Source organism: Ambystoma mexicanum, chromosome 7p, assembly GCF_040938575.1.
Source record: "Ambystoma mexicanum isolate Mex_15411 chromosome 7p, UKY_AmexF1_1, whole genome shotgun sequence".
In the NCBI taxonomy this organism is placed as follows: domain Eukaryota; kingdom Metazoa; phylum Chordata; class Amphibia; order Caudata; family Ambystomatidae; genus Ambystoma; species Ambystoma mexicanum.
The window spans coordinates 67261550-67280684 of record NC_090939.1 but is presented as its reverse complement, the minus strand read 5'-3'; the positions used below and the strand labels follow the sequence as shown (position 1 = coordinate 67280684).

The 19135-nt window shown below is 48.2% G+C and overlaps 1 protein-coding gene across 3 annotated transcripts in view; it reads right to left on the bottom strand.

Annotated features, from left to right (window-relative positions):
- LOC138525696 (uncharacterized) overlaps positions 1 to 19135 on the bottom strand; it is a 588775-nt gene that overhangs the window by 377544 nt on the left and 192096 nt on the right. For all 3 annotated transcript variants that reach the window (XM_069635788.1, XM_069635790.1, XM_069635789.1), the window contains exon 2: positions 2159 to 2455. In XM_069635788.1, the coding sequence (XP_069491889.1) occupies positions 2159 to 2455 (297 nt within the window). The remainder of the gene's footprint in view (positions 1 to 2158; positions 2456 to 19135) is intronic.

Genomic DNA, 19135 nt, shown 5'->3' with positions numbered 1-19135 from the left:
CTGGGGGCGTGGCGCCCCAGGCGATTGCCCCGCTCGCCCTCTCCACCCCACCCCCAGGCCGGCTCTGGTAGTAAGACAGCAATGACTGGCAGCCCTGGGAATGTTTCGCTCGGGGACAAGCCGCTCTTTATGAAGCTACTATAAACATTGTTAGAGCCTTTCCTTGTTCACCTTCTATAATAACGCTGTAGTGAAGAGGGCATCAGATAAGATTTTGAAGTGGGAGTATTTTACTCACTATTATTTTAAATTGGGAGTTAAATGAAATTTGTAGGCCGTAAAAAAAGAAAGTCCCATTAAAAAAAGAAACATTTTTGTTTCTTGTATTGCGCTTCATGCCAGCCTGCGCCCTCTAAGTGGGGATCGAACCCATGGTGCTCGGTGATGCTTGGTCTCAAAGGTAAGAACATTGCCTCATTACCTGTGAGCTATCCTTCCAGCTCCAATGTGTGTATTTTTTAAGCATGTACAATGTTTTAACTCTAAAACAGAAATGTTTTTGTAACAAATATTTCTTGGCAGCCAGTTACTAATTAAGCAATTTGCCCTGAGCCGCGGGGGCATTACCGAGTCAGGTAATGCCCCCGCGGAGAGGGGCATATTGCTATTAGTACCCCAGCCCGCGAGACCAGGGTACTAATAGCATTCTTTTCTGTTCCGAAACGCTGCAGGGTTTCAGAACAGAAAAGAAGAAAATAAAAAATGTCCAAGGAAATGGCCACCGGGAAAGGGAAAACAGAGTCAGTTTTCCCTTTCCATGGCGGCCATCGGGAGTGGACGTGCTGGGAACAGAAGTGTTCCCAGCGCTTTCGCTCCCGAAAAAGGAAAAATCAGAAGGTAAGTGTGGTTGGGAGGGCAAAGCGAAAAAAAATAAAAATACCTGAATCCCCGGCGGGGGACAAAGGCGGCCTCCAGCCGTGTGGAGGCTCGGAGCGGGAATGGCCCCGCTTCGAGCATCCTCATTGGCTGAGGGGCTGCCATGCCCACCCCAGGAACAAAGTAGTGGAATCCCGAACGAGGTGTTCCCGGCGAGGTATGGACCTGGCGAGGGCCAATCAGAATGTTTGTTTCATTCTGGTTGACCTTCGTCGGGTACTAATGCGCATTAAAAGATACATCTTTGCCTCTTCAGATCAGGCAGTAAGAGTTTCTTCCTGTGTCAACGTGTGTAGTACTGCTGCCTACATGTTGGCTTTCTTTTTTTTGTTGGGAGTATTTCCATTTTTTCTTTTTTGTCAGTATATTATTTTTATGGCATACACATGGCTGATCCACCCCTTATCTGTAGGGCTGTACTGTGCGTCGAGTGAAGGGATTGCAGGAAAGTTTAGTTTCCTCTTACACTGCTGTGATTCGATCAGAATCAGGCAGAGTCTGGGATGGTGCGCTTGGCTCTTGGACTGGGTAATCACTTCCTTTGCATGTTAAGGGGTTGGCGTGCTATCTGCTGACAAACAGGAAGGTGCAGGGTGGAGGGAGTAGGCCCAGGCTCTGCAGCCTGCAGCGTTCCAAATGTTTTGGACTTTGGCTCTTGTGATCCCTCACCGTGGACTATGCTGACTAGAGCAGATCACAGTGTGCATCTCATGTGCAAGTTAGATTTGTGGTGCGCTGGGTAATTGCTCCTGGTTCCCCAGCAGTAGGTCCTGCTTCCTGGGTGATGCCTGACACTCATAGGTGTCAGGCATCACCCAGGAAGCAGCTGGTTTTAGCTCCTGCTCATTGAATCTTAATTTCGAAACCTGCCACCCTGAGCCCTTCTCAGAGATAATGGGGTTCTAACAGTCAGGGCAGAAGGTGGATAGTCTTTGCATTTGAGTGCGGGAGAGGTTGGCCATTGCATTGGCCAGGACCTCTTGGACCTCATATGCAAAGCTATCCAAAGAATTGACAAGAGAAAACCTGACCATTGCATAGTGACAGCTAAGCAAACATGAGTCTAGGCACTGTGCGATTGGGAACGATTGTATTTAGGAAGCGTAAAAATAGGTCGCCGCACGTGCTGCTGCTGCTTAAGGGCCTCATAAAAGCATGGATTAAAGTCTTCCTCCGGCCACACACACAGCCCACACTAAAGCAAATGAGCTCCCCCAAACTCAGCCGCTTAAGCAGCTATGATAGTAGAGAAGCAGTGTTCATGCAATAGTCAGATACTTACGGAAAACACGCAGGTCCCAATCGGTGGGCTTGTAGTCTCCGTTGATCAGAACCTCTGATTTGTACCTCCCAGAATCTGACAGTTGCAAGTGTCTAATAGTCAGAGCGAGTGTTGTGTGGTTTATCTCGCTTCTATCGATTAAATCGTAGTGAATCACAGGTTCCGGAGGGTCCTGCTCGCAGATCTTATCATGGCCTTTCCTCCAGACAAATCCCTCCGGGCTACCCTCGAAGCGGGGCGTCAGCAGTATGCTTCTACCTTCTAGTGCATTCTGCATAATCACGCTCTGGCCAGATCCTAGAATGGAAACGGAAAATCAATTGGTTAGAACCACCTGCCTTGATAAACAGCATCACCTCACCAAGATCAATGCCAGTCAGCACTCCAACCCATCACTCAGGTAACGGTATATGCATGTATAGGCAGTAGGCCTGCAATCGGTGTGTACAGCCACTTGACCTTTGTGTATTGGAAGCCTACATCCCTATCTCTCCCCACTTCCATGATTGGCTCCAGAGACCCTCTAGGACATCCTACCAGGACAGCCCGACTGCCCGTTGCAACCCCCTTCAGCTAAGGACCCAGAGGCAAAGTAAAGCTCCTGCTGAAACAGCTCCAGACCATGTTGGCCCGTGTTAGCCTGTGGGGCCTGCAGCTGTCAACCAGCAGCCACTGACAGAGTAAGTCCGGTTACGGGCAGGGGGTGCAGCCATTACTGCTCCTCACTAAACTGACCAACCCAATCCTGCCTTATCAATTCTCTAATAGCATTGGGTCCAATAGGTGCAGGCCACGGTTTTTAAATTAACCTTATCTCGCATTTCGCCTGACTGTGCCAGTAAGCCTGATTGTATATGTTTTCCTGATTGTGTCAGATAGCCATATTTTGTATTCAGCCTGATTGTGCCAGTTAACCATATGTTGCATTTAGCCTGATTGTGCCAGATAGTCCGATAGTGCCAGATAGCCTGCTTGTGCAAGTTGGCCTATTAGTATATAGCCTAATTGTGTAAGGTAGCCTTTGTGGCACTCCGTTTTAGGGCCCGATTCATGAAATATTTGTCCGGTTCAAAGTGAATTTGCACTGCTGAAAAGTGACTTTGCGCTGTCAACACAAACCCTGATTCATGGAACTGTGCAAAGGGTATTTTTGCCGGGCAAAGTCATTTTGTACTGCAAAAATGACTATGCGCTGACTTCGCCCGGACTTTGCACTGCAAAAATACACTTTGCACCGTTCCATGAATCAGGGTGTGTGTCGGCAGTGCAAAGTCACTTTTCAGTAGTGCAAATTCACTTTGAACCGGGAAAATATTCCATGAATCGGGCCCTTAGTGTGGAGGTTAGCTATACTCTAGATGGAGCCTACATTACGTACAGTAGGCAGACTTCACCGCCAAACTGTCGGTATAGCCTTGATACTTCCCTGCTGCGCTCCGAGATATAACTGTGCTGCACCCTATAGTTGGCCAATGTGTTCCGCTCTCTAGCTAGTTTGTGTTGAACATTGCCACGCCTTATTAAGAGCCTTCATGGGGCGATTCTGGTGGAAAGCACAACCATTGCTGAGCTCCAGAATCCCAGCCATTCTTACACTACTGCTGCTATGTAAACAATGCTAACACGGTTGGCCTGTGTGCTGAATTGGGCTACCCTCCATAGTCAGCCATTATGATAAGCTTCATAGTTAGCCATTGTACTGAATTGTGGAAGGAAATGTTTGGCACCTACATGTATAATAGGGGCAGACGTCATGCAGGATTTAGATGCATCTTGCGGGAAAGGAATGGGTTGCGCCCGGATATATTTTGTGGGTAGGAAATGTGTTTCAATGGAAATTTTGGCTAAGATTAGCCATGTGTCGCACTTAGATAGAATTGCGAAAATAAGCCATGTGTCGCACTTAGATAGAATTGCGAAAATAAGCCATGTGTCGCACTTAGATAGAATTGCGAAAATAAGCCATGTGTCGCACTTAGATAGAATTGCGAAAATAAGCAATGTGTCGCACTTAGATAGAATTGCGAAAATAAGCCATGTGTCTTATTTAGATAGAATTGTGAAGATTCACCTTGTGTCACATTTGACAATTGTACCTATGGCACCAACTCTTTGTGTGTAAAGCGTTTTGCTAAGCAGAGGGCGGGGGGGTCGCTCACTTTCCTCTGCAGGCTCCCTCATTTGGAATAGCCTCCCCATGCGCCTTGAGCAGGATCTTCTCAAATTCCAGAAGCTCCTTAAGACTTTCCTCTTTTCCTCCTCCTTCCCTCCTTCTCTCCTCTGCTAATCTCACAGTTGCTGAATCGGTGTCCTTGGCCCTTTTGCATTTTTCGGGGCTTTGATCTCACACACCAATTCTTTCCCAGCTCCTGTCTTCCCACAGCACTTTGCATCTGCATACCCTCTGCTCTGGAGACACGCACTTACACCTCTCTCGGCCCAGGCCGTGTAACACTAAACATTCTAGCACTTCGTCCATGGCTCACCCACTGTCTCAGACTTCCCAGCACTTACCCCCCTCTTCCCTCTTCCTTTCTGTGCTTGCACGTTCTGAATACTCACAAAGCATAGTAGGTTCTCCCCCTCTGGCCCTCTTAAATATTGTGTTGTAATGTTGTAATGTATTTCCCACTCTTCCTCCTTCCCTGCCCCGTGGGCGCTTTGAAACAGTATATTCTTATTGTATAAGCACCTAACAAGCAAACAATAAATCAATAAATAAAATTTAGATAGAATTGTGAAGGTTAGCACTGCGTCACATTTAGATATAACAGTGAAAATTAGCACTGCGTCACATTTGGGTAGAATTGATATGATATGATAGGGCATTTATAACTCGCCTATACACAAGTGTTTCAAGGCGCGACGAGGCACGGGAGGGGGAACAGAGGGAAGACAAAGACAACGATCTTACTAGGCCAGGGGACATTGAGATCGTGCAAGTGCAGTGGAGGGGGAAAAGGGAAAGTGGAGCAGTGCGGTACATCGGATCAAGAGTAATAAATAAATGGCATAAATAAAACAATAGGTAAAAGGTGCGGCCAGCTAGTGGCAAGTGCAGGGGTAAGTGCAGACATCAAGTATCAAGAGCTGGTGGGGGCTGTAGGGATAAAGAAATAGCCCCCAAGAGCAGGGGTTGCCCGGGAGGCAGTGCAGGTGTGCAGCTGGAGGGGTAGGAGACCTGTGCCTGAGATCAGAGGGTAGCCAGGTGATCAGTGCAGTTTCAGTCAGGAGTTCAGCAGGGGAGAGGAGGAGAGAAAGCAGAAGCAAAGAGGAAGGTCTTGAGGTGCTTCCGGAACCAGAGATGGTTCTCCTCAAGTTTCAGGGAGGCTGTTCCAGAGGGAGGCCCCACCAGAAGAAAGAGATCTACCACCAACTCGTTGCTTAGCAAAGCGACTGACCCAGGGGGAGTTGGAGGCGGATGAGCGAAGAGCTTGAGAGGGAAGATATTTAGGAAGAGAGAGTTGAAGGTATTGAGGCCCCAGAAGGCTTGGTGGACAATGCAGACGGTTTGAACTTAATCCTTGCAGCCACTGGGAGCCAGTGTAGAGATTTCAGTCCTAGAGAGATACAATCCCTGAGCTTGAGGCCACGGACAAGTCTCGCAGTCCTGTTCTGCATGAGGTACAGAGGGCGGAGAGTAGAAGCAGGTAGATTTAGAAAGAGGCTGTTGCAGAAGTCCAGCCTAGAGAGAACTAAAGCTCTGGAGAGAGTGAGTTTCTGGGGGAAGGAGAGGAAAGGAAGAATACCTCTGAGGAGGTGCAGCTGGCAGGGTGACTTCTTAGAGATGTCAGAGATGTGAGGCAGTGTGGAGTCGAAGATGACCCTGAGGTTTCTAGCCTCACAGGTGGGAGAAAGAAGAGGGCCAAGGGAGGCCGGCGAGAGAGTGACAGGAAAGGAGGGAGCAGGTGTGCCGATGAGAAGAATCTCAGTCTTACTGGCATTAAGGCAGAGATCATTGGCGGCACACCACTCCTGGATGGCGGACATGCAGTCAGAGATGAGAGATGGAGAAGAGGTGGTGGAAACGAGCCTGAAAATGAGCCGAGTGTCTTCCGCATAGCACTGAAAGTTGGGGCAGAGAGCGCCAATGTAGTGGGCAAGAAGTGCCAGGTAATGGTTGAACAGCCAGGGAGAGAGGTTAGACCCCTGGGGAACACCACAGATAGAGATAGAAATAGAGGTGAAGGACCAAAATTGGACCTGGGAGGGTCGATCGGAGAGGAAAGAGGTCAGCCAAGCCAGGGCCTGATCGGTGATACCCAGGTTATCACAGAGACGGTTGAACAGGATGGCATGGTTGACTGTGTCAAAGGCAGAAGAGAGATCAAGTAAGATGAGGACACAGGGGTTTTTGGAGTCAAGGTTTGACAGCAGGTCTTCACGGATGTTCAGGAGAGCAGTTTCGATGCTTCTGGAAGCTCTGAAGGCAGACTGATGGTCATGGAGACAACCAACCAATTCAGTGTGAAGATTAAGCTGGGAGATGGCCAACTTTTCCAGGAGTTTTCCCAGGAAAGGAGTGATGGAGATTGGGCGGTAGTTAGCAGGGCAGGAGGGGTCGGCTGACAGTGCTTCAGAGGGTAAGGGAAGACTCCAGTGGCAAAGGAGTGGTTGTGGAAGTCGGCCAAAGCAGTTCCTGGTTACTTTCGGAAACCTGATGAGCTGGCCGTGATTGTCCTGGTGTTTCATGGTAGTGGATCTCCGAGTCAGATTCTCAGGTTGGTGCCTACTATGTTGTGTTTGCCCAGTCGGATGGTCCTTGTATCTGAGGCTCTGTTTTAGGTGTCAGTGGGCCCATTTTACGGGTGTACAGATCAAGCCTAGAAAGGGTACATACACAACTAACATCTATCATAACAAAACCGATTGCAATAACTCGCTGCATAGGTTAAGCTTTCATCAACCAAGCTTAATTAGAAACCTTCCCTTCAGTAAGATGCTGCGTATGAGAATGATTGTCAGCAACTCAAAAGACTATGAGGATGAAATTACTAAAATGGGAGCGAAGTTCTATGCCTGAGGTTATAAACCTGAGGAGGTTGATGCTGCAAGGGAACAGCTGTCCACAGTGAAACAAATTGATTTTCCCATAGAAACACGCAAAGTGAATAAAACACTGTCATTGGTATACGTATCAAAATATTCGATCCCAAAGTGGGCACATTAAATCGGTCATCAAGAAAAATTGGAGATCCTTGACCTGTGACACAAGGGTAGAACATTTGTTCCGAGAGTTACCCACATTTGCCCACAAGTGGAGTACCAACCTGAGAAATCAATTAGTCAAAACAAGACCAACTAGAACACAATCTATAACTAAATGGACTGGCACTTTCCCTTGTTTACATTGTACAAACTGCGGGTTTGTAGCAAAGCGCAAAGTTATAAACCACCCAAGATCTGGAGAGAAAATTAAGATCACAAGTTTTGCAACTTGTGATACCAACAATGTAATTTATACCATTAAATGCCCCTGTGGGTTATACTATGCAATACAATCCAAAAGGCCATTTAAGCAGAGATGGAATGAACACTGGTCCTGCATCCGAAGGGAGAACATGAACTCAGTCGTAGCTTGGCACTTGCTGGAAAAGAGACATGATATCTCCAGATACCATGTATCAAAGTGGTGGAAGTGATCATCATAAAAGACTCTCATGAAGATCTTGCTAAAAGACTAGACCAGAGAGAGACCTACTGGACTGATAAATTGGATGCCATGGCCCCTGGTGGAATGAACGAGGAAATCAACTACACATGCTTCTTATGATAAACATATGAGATGGATAGTATGAGTGGACTACGAGAAGGCAGTGTTATATGGCTTTATAACACTTTTTCTCCTTGGGAATTCTCTCTCGGCAAAATGATCGCCTCCTAGCGACTTGATGTGAACTGCTACATAGAACGGGATAATTAACCTCCATCAGGTTACAAGATAAAACTCAGGTACCATGTAACACTATTTAAGTATGACATGCATTAATCACCGTAATAGCATTTCTGATGATTGTATCTGCTTAGAATCACATGCTGTGCATATAGTCCGACATCTAGTGGTAATCGCGGAGCATTGCATCTTGTCTTTCGAGAATTGAAAGGGGACGTCGACATGGGCGTTCTTTTAACACTATCCCTAAAGTGACGTCTAGTGTACCCAAAATCCCTCACGTGTCGAGGTCCCTCTGGTTGTGTTTTTTCTGCAATAAGGGGGCCTTGTGACTATCGTGAGTGAGTACAGACAGAAAGAAAGTAGTAAGCTGTCTATGTTCCTTCTACTCCGAGCAGGGAGGAAGGGTGGGCGCATGTGAATCTAAGCAGATACAATCATGAGAAATGCTATTACGGTGAGTAATGCATGTCTTCTGATACTTATGAATCTGCTTAGAACCACATGCTGTGATTAGACTAGCGAGCAGTACCCAGAGTTGGTGGTGGGATGTCAGAAGGAACAGTAGTAAAAAGATGTCTCAATACCGCTTGACCCACCTGGAATCAGACCTAGAGTGAGTATCTAGGCAGTAGTGTTTTGTAAAGGTGTGAACAGACCTCCAGGTTGCCGCTTTGCAAATGGACTCGAGAGGAACATTTGCAATGAATGCTATGGAAGCCCCAGTGCCCTGAGTAGAGTGTGCTCTAGGCTCGAAGGGAAGATCGTTCTTAGCAAGAGTGTAGCAGAGTGTGATGCAGTTTACAATCCACTTTGAAATAGCTCATTTAGAGACAGGATCCCCTTCTCTATCAGCTGCTACTGACACGAAAAACTGGTTTGTTTTCCTTAGTGGTTTAGTCTTTTCCAGATAATGTGTGACTGCCCTGCGCACATCAAGTGGGTGTAGGCTTTTTTCTGCCATATTACTGGTGTTCTGGAAGATTGTGGGTAGTTCTATTGATTGGTTCACATGGAACTTTGAAATGAATTTAGGCGCAAACCGTGGGTGAGTGCGCAGAACCACCTGGTTTTTGTGAATTGTGACAAATAGGTCTTGAACTGAAAGGGCCTGTAGTTCACTAACTCTTCTTATTTGAGTGACTGCCACTAGGAAGGCGGTCTTGTGAGTGCTATTAGTCTAGTTAATACCACATTTAGGTCCCATGCGGGAGCTGGGTTTGAAATAGGGGGATTAAGTCTTTTAACCCCTTCCATAAAAGCGTTGATCACTGGGAGCTTCCACCACGACACCTTTTTCTGGGACGTAGTATACGCTGAAAGTGCAGCTAGGTGGACCTTCAGGGAATTGAAAACCAGACCTGAGTCTGAGTCAAGTAGATGAGTCAGGTATAAGACAATATGTGTAGGAGAGCAGTCTATGGGATTGATGCTCTTGGAATTGCACCAGATAACAAAGCGTTTCCATTTATTGGAATAGCAATGTCTGGTGTTAGGCTTTCTAGCTTCTTTAAGTATGTCCATTCATCTCTGAGGAAGTTGGGGGTGCCTGAACTCTATGACTTCAGGGGCCAGGACGCTAACTTGAGCGTTTGCGGGCATAGATGGAGTGTGTCCCCAATGTCTTGTGATAGCATGTTGTATGGGCAAGGTAGCTTCATCGGAGGAGAGATTGACATTGCCATCAGAAGGGAGAACCAGGGTTGGCAATCCCACATTGGGGCCACCAGGATCATTGTTACTGGTTCCTGGTGCATCTTGTGCACTATGTTGTTGAGTAGGGCAGTCGGGGGAAAAGCATAGACAAATTTCCCTGACCATGTTATCCAGAGACCGTTCCCCTTGGAGCGGTTCTGGGGGTACCTGGAGGCGTAATCTGGGCATTGTGCGTTCTCCCGAGCTGCGAACAGGTTGATCTCTGGGAAGCCCCATTCTGCAAAGACGGTGACTATGTCTTCGTGTAATCACCATTCGTACTCTGTGGGTAGTGGTAAGTCTCTGCTGAGCACGTCTGCCAGAAGATTGAGTTCCACTGGAACGTGTTGAGACAGGAGGAACATCTCGTGTTTGAGAGCCCACTTCCATATGTTTTGAGACTGTTTGGATAGCCCTGGAGAGTGTGTGCCCCCCTCCCTGTTTGTTTAGGTAATACATGGCAGTGGTGCCGTCCATCACGACCAGTACTGTCTTGCCCTGTAGTTGTGTTTGAAAAGCTTTTAGGGCTTTGAACACTGCTAACAACTCAAACAGGTTTATGTGGTTGGATGCTACTGCTCGGGACCAAACACTGTGCACCGTGTGATGAAGGAGGTGAGCCCCCCACCCAGTCAGAGATGCCTCCGTGGTGAGAGTGGCTTCTACTGCAGGGGTGGTGAAGGTTTTCTCCTTCAAGAGGCTTTCCCTTGACCACCACTGCAGAGAGAGAACGAGGGCTGCCGAGATAACCACTAGATTGTCCCATTGTCCGTAGGCCTGACACCATTGGCTGTTGAGCCACTCTTGCATGGGGCGCATGCGCAAATGTGCGTGTGCGACTAAGTAAATGCAGGAGGTCATCATCCCTAACAGTCGCATGGCTTTGCGTACAGTCACCTCGCGATTGGCTACATAGTGCGGGAGCTGGAACAGCATGTTTTGAACCCTATCATGAACCTTTGGTAATTTCTCTGCACGGGCAGCATTGAAATATGAAAGTCTGCATCTTTCTTGTCCAATGTTGCCATGTAATCCCCCTGTGTTAGTAGAGGGATTACTTCTTACAATGTTGTCATTCTGACCTTTTGTGGCTTGAACAATTTGTTCGCTGGGTGCAAGTCTAGCACAGGGCGCATGGTGAGATCCTTTTTGGGTACAAGGATGTACACTGAATAAATACCCTTGTTTACCTGTAGAATGGGGACGACTTCAATCGTGCCCTTAGATGTTCTGGCGATAAGCGTCTGGACGTTGGTGATCGGTATCGAGGTGGCCGGCTGAACTCGATACAGTAAACGTGGGTGACGGTCCCATGCATGAATGAAAGGTGTTATCCGTCCCACGACCGGGGAGGCATGGGAGGCGACCTGGACAGGCAAGTCATTTTTGATTTGAGGCCGGGGAGTCTCTTAGGGTGGAATTTCTACCCCTTCCTTTGCTGCGCCGCTTCCCTCTCTGCTGATATTGGCCCGTGGCAGTTGCCCCTTGTCCTGAGGACCATGGTGTATGTCCCGTTCCGTATTGATTGTGGGGGGAACGTGGGAAGGATTGTACTGGAAAGGAGCAGCGAGAACTACCCCCTCGCTGCTGATAGGGTCTTTGTGTGATCTGGTTTAGAGACTAAGGTTTCATGTTTCTTTTTTGCTGTCTCTAAAGCCTCATCCACCGCCTTTCCAAACAGGTTTGTTTCTTCAACCGGCTTGTTAATAAGGGACGCCTGGGTTTCAGGTTTAAATCCCAAATATTTTAGCCATGCATGCCTTTTAAGCACGGTACCTTGGGCCAGTGTTCGTCCCACTGTTTTCTGCAGCATCCAGGGTGTTTCTGAGGATGTTCTGATTAACCTGCCTCCCCTCCGACACAACCACCAGAAGGCGTGATCGTGTTGGCTCTGGGATTTCTTGCAGGCCCTCCTGGAGCAAATTCCACTGGACATCGCTATAACTGGCCAGCAATGTGGTGTTAGCTATCCTAGTGGAGTAGGCTGCTGATGTTGTAATGCGCTTCCCAAGGGCATATAACTTCTTGCAATCCTTGTCTGGCGGTGCCTCAGCCGTAGACAAGGGTACTCCGGCTCTCTTCCTTGTAGTTGTGACCACTAGGGAGTCAGGAGTGACATGTCCCTGGATATATAGTGACAGCGATGGTGCCTCGCCTACCGGTTGTTCATCACCCCAATCTGGAGACTGGTCTATTGTCTCGTCAAAGGGATCCTCTCCCTGATCATAGGGGTCCTGATGGATATCCTCTGGTTCAGTTAGGTCAAATACCTCCTCATGAGTGAATTGATGGAAGTTCTTTGAACTTTGGGCAAAATAGGGTAAGAGTCTTCCTCTCTTGGCCTTTTTGGGGTTATAAATCTTTCTGAAAAATCCACGAACTTGGAGAGCTTGTTCATGTATCCCTCAAACCTATCTCTGGTCCATAGAGTTGAACTAGAGGGGTCTGGAGGGTAAAAGGACTCTTCAGGCGGTTAAGATTTGTCAGCCAGTGTACTTGGGTCTCTTGGCGGTAGTGATTTGTCTGGCAGTGTCTTAGACAGGGGTTGGAAACCCTCTGACTATTCTTCTCGACCTTCTCGACGTGTCTTTCGATGTGTCCTTAGGCATTTTTGCCGCCGAGATGATGTTTGTGAGACTCTCACGGATCTCTGGCGTATCTGGGAGTGATTTTGACAGCCTAACGGCTTTGTTGCGGTTTTCGGTGCCGCCGAAACCTTTGGCGCTGATGCGCTCTTATGAGGCGTCTCAGCACTCTTATGATGTTTGGTGCTGACGCCCTTTTTACTTGGAAGCCCGGACGCATGCTGTATGGACGGCTGCGAGGAGGGCGGCCGATCATGGGGATCGGTGGGTTCCGTTGAAAGTTTCGGCGTTCCCGTTAGCGTCTGTGGCCTTCCTGACGAGTTCATCGAGGAGGCTCAGGGGGTTGTGTGCTTTTCTTTACATGGTGTGTGTGTGTGTCCTTGGCGCTGGGGTGTAGTCTCCCCATACCAGAACCGGCATCTCAGAACTTGGCTGTTCGGCAGAAAGGTCAATGGCCTCCGTATCGGAGCCATGGCTGTCACTTAAATCCTCGTCACTCGAGGCGCCAGTGCCGGCGGGGGAGCTACCCTCGGCCTGCTGCATGGCGTAGGCCACCCACTGCTTTGTCTGCCGTTCTTTTATCGTCTTCGGATGTAAAAGTTGGCGGACTTGCAGGGCTGCTCATTGTGATCTCGAGGTAGACACTTTTTACACCTCCGGTGTGTGTCTTTTCATGGATACTTGTCGTTGCAAGAAGGGCAAAATTGAAAAGGAGTCCTGTCCATAGCTCAGGTTAATAGCGACAGCGAAACCAGAAGGGAAAAGAGAGGGGAGAAGGAAATGCATTCTTCAAAAGAAACAGAACCCCAGGCCCCACTCTCCCTAATGTGTAGTCCTGGCCGGAGGGCCAAAGCCACGCGGTTGACAGCTTCGACCGGAGCACCAGCCGCCGAAATCTGCAGTCGCCTTCGGCGTTGGTTCAAGAGTAGTCGTCGGTGAAGGATAGGTGTATATTAAACGACTGTCTGTCGTGGACAATGAAATATAAACTTAGCAATTTTCGAGCTCCGCATAAGGCGGCCAGCTAGCTGGGTGGAAAAAAACAATATGAGGGACCTCAACGCGTGAGGGATTTTGGGTACACTGCAAGTCACCTTAGGGAGAGTGTTACAAGCACACCCAATGTCGACGTCCCCTTTCGATACTCGAAAGACAAGATGCAATACTCTGCGATTACCACTAGATGTCGGACTATATACACAGAATGTGATTCTAAGCAGGTTCACAAGCATCAGGAACTTTATTATGGCATCACTATATAATGTAGCTAATATATAGGTAGCTGTGCTGTGCTGTTTTCTTTTTCTTTTTCCAGTCAGGCACAAACCAGTTGAGACAAGCAGGTATTCTAGACAGCTAGAATGTGAAATCGAGTCCTTTAATGTACAAGCAGCACATTTTTGTTATTTGTTTTTGTTATTTTTCCCCATATTTTTTCTTCTGGTCCTATTTGTTGTTCATTCAACGTTTGGTTTATGTTTTATGTGTGATTTTGTTGATTTGACATTTTTTGACACACATAGGTAATGTTTGTCTGCTTAACTGTACAGTGTTTAGCCCTGAAGACCGATCAATATCCGAAATGCATTGGCTTTACGACTCTGCGTCTGAATTTGCACTGCCTTTTATGAAACAATAAATTGACTGAGTCATTAGAATATTGTTTATGAGATATGTAATTGAACATGAATTGAAATGATTAAAATATTGGTATAATTATTGTCTCAACCTGTGAGAAGGGACATAGAGAGCACTTGTTGGTTGAAGGGCAACTTTGAACCTCACGTGCATATTAGGTCTCAGAGGGCCCATTTTCCGGGTCCCTGGTCAGAATTTATGGTGGGTGGCTGGGTAATTCCTGACAGGTTCGTGGTTATAGGTGTGGAATTATATCGCAACAAGGTTGTCACATCGAGGCAGGGGTGCTAGAGAACTGATTGGATGGAGGCCATAGTGCTTAATTCTCAGGAGGGTCCAATCCAGCATAGTTGCTGTAGCGCCTCGGGTGAGGCCATTCTTAGCCTTATTCCTTGGTATGCCGGGTTGCCTGACTTGAGCATATACTGCCTTGTGTATCCGATGGGTGACATGATAAGGCCTGATGGTAGTGTTTGAGGCATAAGTGTTATGAGGCTCTGCAGTAATGGCTCTGTGGGTTGGTTCCCCGATAGCTAGAGCTTGGCATGGGGTTGATAGGAAACCAGGCCAAACGTAGTTGGCTGACAGGGGAGCCTGCAATGGTGGTTTTGCGCATTAAATTCAGGATGGGTAAAGTTTGGCAAGAGCAGGTCCAATCCCATTTTGCTGTCAGAGAAGCTATTGCTCTGGGATCTTTGGCGGTGCGCAGGGGTCTGCGGATAGGATGTATGACAATGGTTGCCATCTCCTGGAGGAATAACGCTGTGCTTCCTTATGGGAAGATAGTGATTAAGCTCAGTTATGGGTGCTGTTGAGCTCTGGTTTCCAAGTTGATATATACAGACAGACATCTTCTGGTCTTAGAGTGTGGGGCATGTCTGGTCCGGTGGTAGTGAGCTTGCTGTATCAAAGCATACGATTATAGTCAAGCCTTAGGTTTGTAGTCGAGGGCAATGGGATTGGGAGCGTTGAGGGGGGTATGGCCAACTTGTTGGCACAAGAGGACTGCTAGGCCTTTGAAGTCGAGCCAGGGTGCAGAGAGTCAGCAGTTGCATATCCCAGAGCCTGCTGGTCTCTTGAGCCGGCTCCCATGCCCTGACGGTTCCTACTTCCGTGGTGATGCCTTATTGTTCTGCTTCCGTGGCTTGGCTGTTCTTACTTTATGAGATGATGCCGCACTAGCCACATTCTGGCTATTGGTGGAGGGATTGAAGGCCCTGGGCGGTGCCTTTCATGGTTTAGGGAAAAGGCCAGGTTTTCAATGCTTTATGGAAGGCCATGTAGTCCTGGTTGTGTCGAATGTGGGGAGGCAGTGAGTTCCACAGTGTTGGTGTCCATTTGCTGGCCAAAGAGACTCCTCCCAAAAGCTGTCCAATAATCCTGAGACATGCTTTGAGCTAGCGGAGGTGGGGGCTGTGCCTGGGGAATAATCAAGTGCAAGGTGCATGTCATGTTGTGCAACCAATGATAAAACCAGAGACCTCACACATCCACAATGCTATTTGCATGAGAAACATTCTCGATTGAAACCAAAGTCTATGACCTGTGTTTCACTGGATTCATTCCTCCAATTCCATACATTGATTATGTGATCAAATAGGTGCTCTGGGGATCAAAACTGCATCAGGTTAGGGCCTGTCCCTCAAAAACTGTTTCCCCTGCTGCCCTTTTTGGATTTGAAAACCCTAAACTGCACATCAATGTGTTTTTAGTTTTGGCTATTAGGTGGCGCTGAAAGAGCTACCTATAAAGACAAAACTATGGTCTTTAAAATAAGAGCTTTAACATGAGAGCTTGAAACAGGGGCTTTGGATGCAGGTTTGTTGTAATGCTTTTCAATACAGGTTGGCATATGAGGATGGATGCATGGTAGTTTGACTATGTGTCCCACCAATTTGACACCCATTGCTAAGTGAAATGTATAGGATTTTCTTCCCATTCCCACCCATTTTCCTTCCAGCCACACCTCCTTTTGCATTCTTTAGCTGAATTTCTACTGTGTGGTGGATTTGTCAGCCATTTTTACTTCCAAAATGGCAGATGCCATGTTTTAATGTTTTTTTAAAAAAGTAATTTCACTTGATAGATGCTTTAGAAAATATTTACTGTATCTTTTCAGTTATGTTACATATTGTAATGTATTTTGTATTAAAAATAAACAAGTTACTGTTAGAGTTAGGTTTGGTTTTAAAATGGCTATGGAAAGTCCATGGCCTTACTTATGGGTGTTTGGTGTAGCGTATTCTGATGGAAGTAGTACCTGATTGGATGCGCAGTATGCTAGTTATGTGATTGGCTCTGGAGTACGTGTTTGTTTCCCAAGACAGCCATGAGCTGTTTTATTTCAGCATTGCAAAAGAAACACAAGGCTGTTTATGGAGTTTTTATTGATAAAATGTGCACTTATAAAGTTGGCCAGCCTATCTTGCAATGCAAACTGTTACCACATTCGAGATATCCTTGTGTAAGGTAGAAAAGAAGCCGGCATATCCTTGTGTAAGGTAGAAAAGAAGCCGGCATCTGGAAATAAAACAGAGAGCTGCACATGCATGGCTTTACAGGCGACAGGAACACTGCAAACTGAATTACTTTTAACACTGGCATACTTCCTACGTGTGCTGCAGCACCACACAGCTTTTTTGGACTATACAATGTTTTTATGCATGAGGCATTTCCTTGCCTCAATGTTGGCTTTAAGTTTTTTTCAACCAGGGGGCGTGGCTTGCTGGCGAGGGATGAGCACGTAGCACCGCGGAGCTCCCACTCCACAAGCTGAAATCCTGATGAAATCCGACATTTGAATCCCCATTAGGTGCACCAAACTCGGCACAAACGGTGCGGAAAAGACTGAAGCCACGGGTAGAGGTCCGGAGGATACGAAACGTGGGCTGCATCGCCCAGAATTCGAATCTGTGTGCTGGTGACGAGACATCACAGCGTGGGACCAAGATGGCCGCCGAGGCTGCATAAGGAGATACAGGGGGCGCCTGCAACTAATTGAACAGGCGACGAGCAGGCATAGCTCTCAACTCACACGCTTTTGGCGGGTGTCACCCACCTTGTAGAGGGCTGACTCACCCGCCAAGCCTCCTGCACGCCCATTCATTCCAATGGGCGTCTCACCCGCCAAAAACAAAATCGTGTGATTTCACCCGCCTTTGAAACACAAATGGTTGAGAGCTATGCAAGCAGGAACGGGCCCCCGGAGAGGGCTCTGAGGCAGTGAACCCAGTAAGGGGCAACGCAGCTCCGGCGTGGGCAAAAAGTATAAACAAGTGGCTGCCGAGACTGCAGGGAAATCGCACTTGCCTGGTGGAGTTCTCCCGCTCGCGATGCGAACCCAGGGGGCGACAAGACCACCCCCCCCACCAGGGGGGGTTGCATACCAAAACGTGCAGTGACAATGTAAGACACTGGGAATACCTGCAAGGTGCGGTGAGCGAGCGCGGCCACCAACTGGGACCCGGATCAAGGAGCAGGAGGTCTGATGGAACAGAGAGCAAGATCTACATAAAGGTGAGAGGTGGGAGAGCAGTCCTCAACACCGATGCCCTAGGCCCCCTCTAACTGACCGCATCCCGCTGCCTCTTGACACTGGGCAGAGTAGAAAGGGGAAGATAAAGGGTGTGGCCAGGCCCAAAGACCACAGCCGGGACAAGAGAGGAAGGTTGTAGCGGACAGAGCACCACAGACAAGGGTGGGGCAACATTGGATGAGCTGGCCTGGAGGCCTGAGATAGCCAGGAGAACAAGAGGAGGTGATCCCCCATACCACCATACGGTACATCAGGTACTTGAGTACGGTACTGCATATAGACATTGTACAGTGAGTCGCAGCAACGTGGACCAGTCAGTTACTCTGGACTGGCGATCCTGAGGGACACTACTCGTTGGTGGGTCGCCGGAGTGCATACAAACAGACCGGAAGGTCGGGATGACACAGATTGAGACCTGGATCAAGAAATAGGACAAGGACCACATGGCACGTAGACAACGGGTATAAGTTACCCGGGAAGGAAAAGAGGTGAGAGGGAGGAGAGGACTATACCGCTGAGGCCCCGGGACCGATTAACAGTACACACCCTACCCCCACACCCCCAGCATCGGGCAGAGGTGGAGGAAGAGTAAGGGGGAGTATGGGACCACACACTGAAGCCCAGACAAGGAAGGGAAGCCAGGACTAACAGCCCCTGACAGTAACAGGAGGGTCAGCACCGGCTGAAATGATCGGGGGCTGGAGTAATCTATGCTGCAGGAAAAGGTGACATAGTACAATAACCTCCGGGTCACCAAGCAAAAGAATTAGGAACCACACTCAAGTGAAAACACCAGGTTGGAATAGAGGGAGAGCAGAGATAACCAGCTGAAGAAGAACCTGTGTGCCTACGAAGGGGTTTGGACACATAATTTTGAGAGCTGAACTGGAGGGGAACGTGGCAGATATGGTTAAAGGACAACAGAGGATGGAGAGATAGACAGAGGCAAAGGGCAAAACACAAAAACAGGAGGGGCCGGCCGGGGCCACAGAGGAGGGAGCGACAGGAGATGGAAGAGGTGGGGTGACCCTGGACACGTTGATGGAGGCGATACAGGCTACCAGAGCCTCTCTTGAAGGAAGCATTAAGGAGGTGCAGCTGGATGAATCGCTGGTAATAGCTGACCTGCACAAGGTGTGCGAACGGATCACAGAAGTGGAACAAAGGGTCAGCACAGTGGAGGATGATATCCAACACCTCAAAAACCAGGTGGCAGGTCTGGTGGAGGCGACCAGGACCTTGGAACAGAGAGCCGAGGATGCAGAGGGTCGCTCTAGATGCCGCAACTTGCGGCTGATCGCAGTACCGGAGAGGGAAGAAGGACCCAGTATGGAGCTGTTTGTGGAAAACCTGGTCCAGAAGGTGCTAAGGATAAAAGGACTGTCCACATTTTTCACAGTCGAGAGAGCTCATAGGGTGTCGGGTAGAGCTCTGCCGCCGGGTGGCCAGCCAAGAGTAATAGCGGCAAAGATCATGAACTTTTGGGAATGGGAGGCTATACTACAGGAGGCCCGCAAGGTGGGATTCTACGAAATTGGCAATTCGAAACTGGGCATCTTTCCGGACTATACTCTAGAAATGCACCGCCAGAGAAGAACATATGACGCCGTGAGACGCCGACTCCGAGAAAT